Below are 3,120 nucleotides of genomic sequence, written 5' to 3'. Positions count from 1 at the left end.
AACAATGCTTAATGAGTGAGGGGTGACTTGAATATATTCTTAGGACGTTGTATATTGTTTAAACATCATTTCTAAGGCCCTCATCCTCGTCAAGTGTTTGCTTATAGGTCTCATGTATTTCTGTTATATCTAGATTTGTTTAATCTGTCTTTCGAACGGCAGGTACACATCATTTTGCATTGATATGTGACAGAATATTGTTGGATATTTGAATTAATCATTTATCTGTTTCAACTGTCAGATTTAAATAACACTGTGCTCACTTAGTTCGTTCAATTGACTTTGTATTACATTTATTTATGAAAAAAAAAGAAATTCTGAAATCAAATCAAATCAAATCAAGTCACATCAAATTTCAACAACAAACATGACAAAGACAAACACGTCTGTAATAAACAACGAAGAATAAACGTACTAGAAATAATCGTCATGCTTGCACAGCTTCAGACCCATGATGGCGAGTTCACTTTTTTTCCCATGTATTGTGACAGATTCCTCGTCCCGCTCCTCTCGTAGTCTTCTGTAGAATTCAAATCAAAGATTAAAAAAAGAAATACTCTCCTAGATAAGATGTCGCCTTCATACATCGTCCACTCATTCTATGTAGCCACTTTTAACGAATCGTCTTTGATACGCTGTGTCATTTGTTTTCTTCTGTTTTTTTCTTCTCTCTTTATTCCTGCTTTCATAACTTATCATTCACCTTTCGTGAATGGAACAAATTTAGGCTAATAGATCATTTTACCGTATGTCCTACTGATGAATAATGATTAAAAAAGGTCTTGGTTAGCACTGATTCGGCCTACGCAGAAACCTACATTCCAGACATGAGGACTAAATTTGTGAAGTGTGAAGGAATCAATATCTTGAATATGTCAAGATAGCTACATTATATACATAGCTTATCTCCAGGCACTGAAGATCCTTTGAAAACTATCTCTTCTACTGTGGCACATATTCTTCGGAATACAGACATAATTCTTTCATGGCAAAAAGAGACTCAAAGCGGTGTTCTATCGCCTGAAAATCTTCGGGATCTGCCAGTTTCATCTTGCGTGAGAAGTTGGTGAATTCATTGTAGCTATGTAGGACTCCTACCAAACCACTGAGAACAACTCACGAAAAGTAACGCAGAATCGATTCCTATTTTGCAGGGCTTTTTTCCGATGTATAGACCTGATAAAACTTCATATTTCTTCATAGAGGAATTTATGAACTATTGCTAGTGAAAAGGCTTTATCTTCTCAGCGCAACAGCACTGGTAATGAAGAGCTCACCTCACGTTTTCCGAGTGAATCACACTGGGGTGAGACAGGAGAGGCTGTGGGGAGGAGTACGACCTGCTGCTGCAGCTGTCGGCATGCAGAGGTGGTACCCTATCGCCACAGCTAACTGTGGGCGAACTACAATCAAGTCCAGTGAGTCTATTAGGCTGAGGATCCGATACGAGAGGCTTTGGCATCGATACTGATTCGTTTTTAGACGAATCGGAGCCCGTTATTGATGACTGCGATATCCGTTGACCCAGAGAGTCAATTTCATTTCTGCAAAATGAGCACACGGTGGCATGAAGCTTCTCCTCGCTGCTGTGCCGCTGCTCCGGGGTGGGTGCCACTCCGCTTCCGAGTACATCAGCAATGTGCTGTTCGTCTGGCACCCGAGCCTCGTTACGTCCATTCGTTCCTGGTGGAACACATTGACCGGATGTGTTTTCGTCGTCATCGCAGTCATCGTGTTCATCCTCTTGCTCATCCGGCTGGTCGCTGAATTCGACCGCCTGCAGCTGGGTATTTTCGATAAGGATATCATTACTTCAAGCCACTATGATTCCAGTTTTCATTCTCTTCACTTTCACAACTTAAAGGAGACCTCCGGATGATTTTCAGATTTTTACATTTGAACAACTATAAATTAGTTATACTGAGGACAGAGTTTCAGATTTTGTGATAACTGGGGTGAAGAATAAGAATATTTTCAAATTTTAGAACAAATTGCAATGAACAAGGATGATGACATGGCAGAATCACCATAAGAATGTATGAGTTGGGGCTCAAGGAAGCAGAACAAAAGAAGAAGGCATGCATAGATTATATACAGGTGAACTCGCAAGCAAGCGGTATTGTAATGGAATTACATGGCTACATTTCTGAAATATGTGAACCTCCTATGTCATCATCCTTGTTCAGTGTAATTTGTTTAAGGTTTTTCAAAGTATTGTTTCTCTGCTCAAGAACCACAATAAATTCCACAAATCTATACATGGAGTTGTCGATTTATGTACTACATGATGTGAAATTATGAAAATCGTCTGGAATGTCCCTTTAATTACGCAAACACAAAGTACTCGTATGCAGTGCATCATACATACTGCTATATTATAGACCTATATATATCTTTTTTTATGTCATTCATTTTTTTCCTCAATCAATGAGCCAGCATGGTAAACATACCGAAAATCCGTTGTTTAATGGCGCCGATATTCCATCCTTCCGTCTCTTGTTCTTGTAGTGTTTATCCACCCCAGTATTCATCCTCCTTCTAGGCGGTGGCTCCTGCCCGGTGATTTTACACAGGGCATCCTCCCACTTATCAGCATCACTGTGTCATAAGCAGAATAATGATGGTTAACAACATAGTAATCAACATACAAACAATATCATACAGTCATATATGAAGAATTATTTACGTGAGCTCGAAATCAGTTTAGAATATCATTACTTTCGCCAATAATGCATAATTTAAGGTCTAAGTGTGGTTTTATCTCACCGAAAACGAAGTAGAATCGCGCGAGGGCAAATTATGAAACCATTTCTTATAAACTATTATAGAAAGTAAAATGTTTTATAGTATATCTTTAACAAGATGTGAGTCAACACAATTGTTAAATCAATACTAAGTCACGTGGTATTAATTTTGTCAATCACGAATCTTGTTATGAATACACTATATATATTTAGATATATATACATTATAATGTATACATAATAATTATATATATATACATATACATACATATATATACATATATGTGCATATATATACATCATATATATATGCATATTTAGATTATGTTCATTAAAGTTTTGTTTGTTTAAAATTTGAAAACAAACATTTCAACTT

General features: G+C 37.2%; 1 protein-coding gene across 1 annotated transcript; it reads right to left on the bottom strand.

The window, feature by feature from the left end:
- Positions 1 to 414: 414 nt before the first annotated feature.
- Positions 415 to 2,663, bottom strand: LOC139735322 (uncharacterized). Its single transcript, XM_071646074.1, has 3 exons — positions 2,451 to 2,663; positions 1,278 to 1,783; positions 415 to 520 (listed from the first exon to the last, which is right to left on the bottom strand). The coding sequence occupies exons 1-3, from the start codon at positions 2,529 to 2,531 to the stop codon at positions 415 to 417; spliced, it is 693 nt and encodes a 230-aa protein (XP_071502175.1). The 5' UTR covers positions 2,532 to 2,663.
- Positions 2,664 to 3,120: the final 457 nt, after the last annotated feature.

Source organism: Diadema antillarum, unplaced genomic scaffold (assembly GCF_040938485.1).
Source record: "Diadema antillarum isolate AM-2024a unplaced genomic scaffold, OU_Dant_1.0 seq00000569_RagTag, whole genome shotgun sequence".
Classification (NCBI taxonomy): domain Eukaryota; kingdom Metazoa; phylum Echinodermata; class Echinoidea; order Diadematoida; family Diadematidae; genus Diadema; species Diadema antillarum.
Note: the sequence above shows the minus strand (reverse complement) of the source record. Positions and strands in the feature narration are given on the sequence as shown.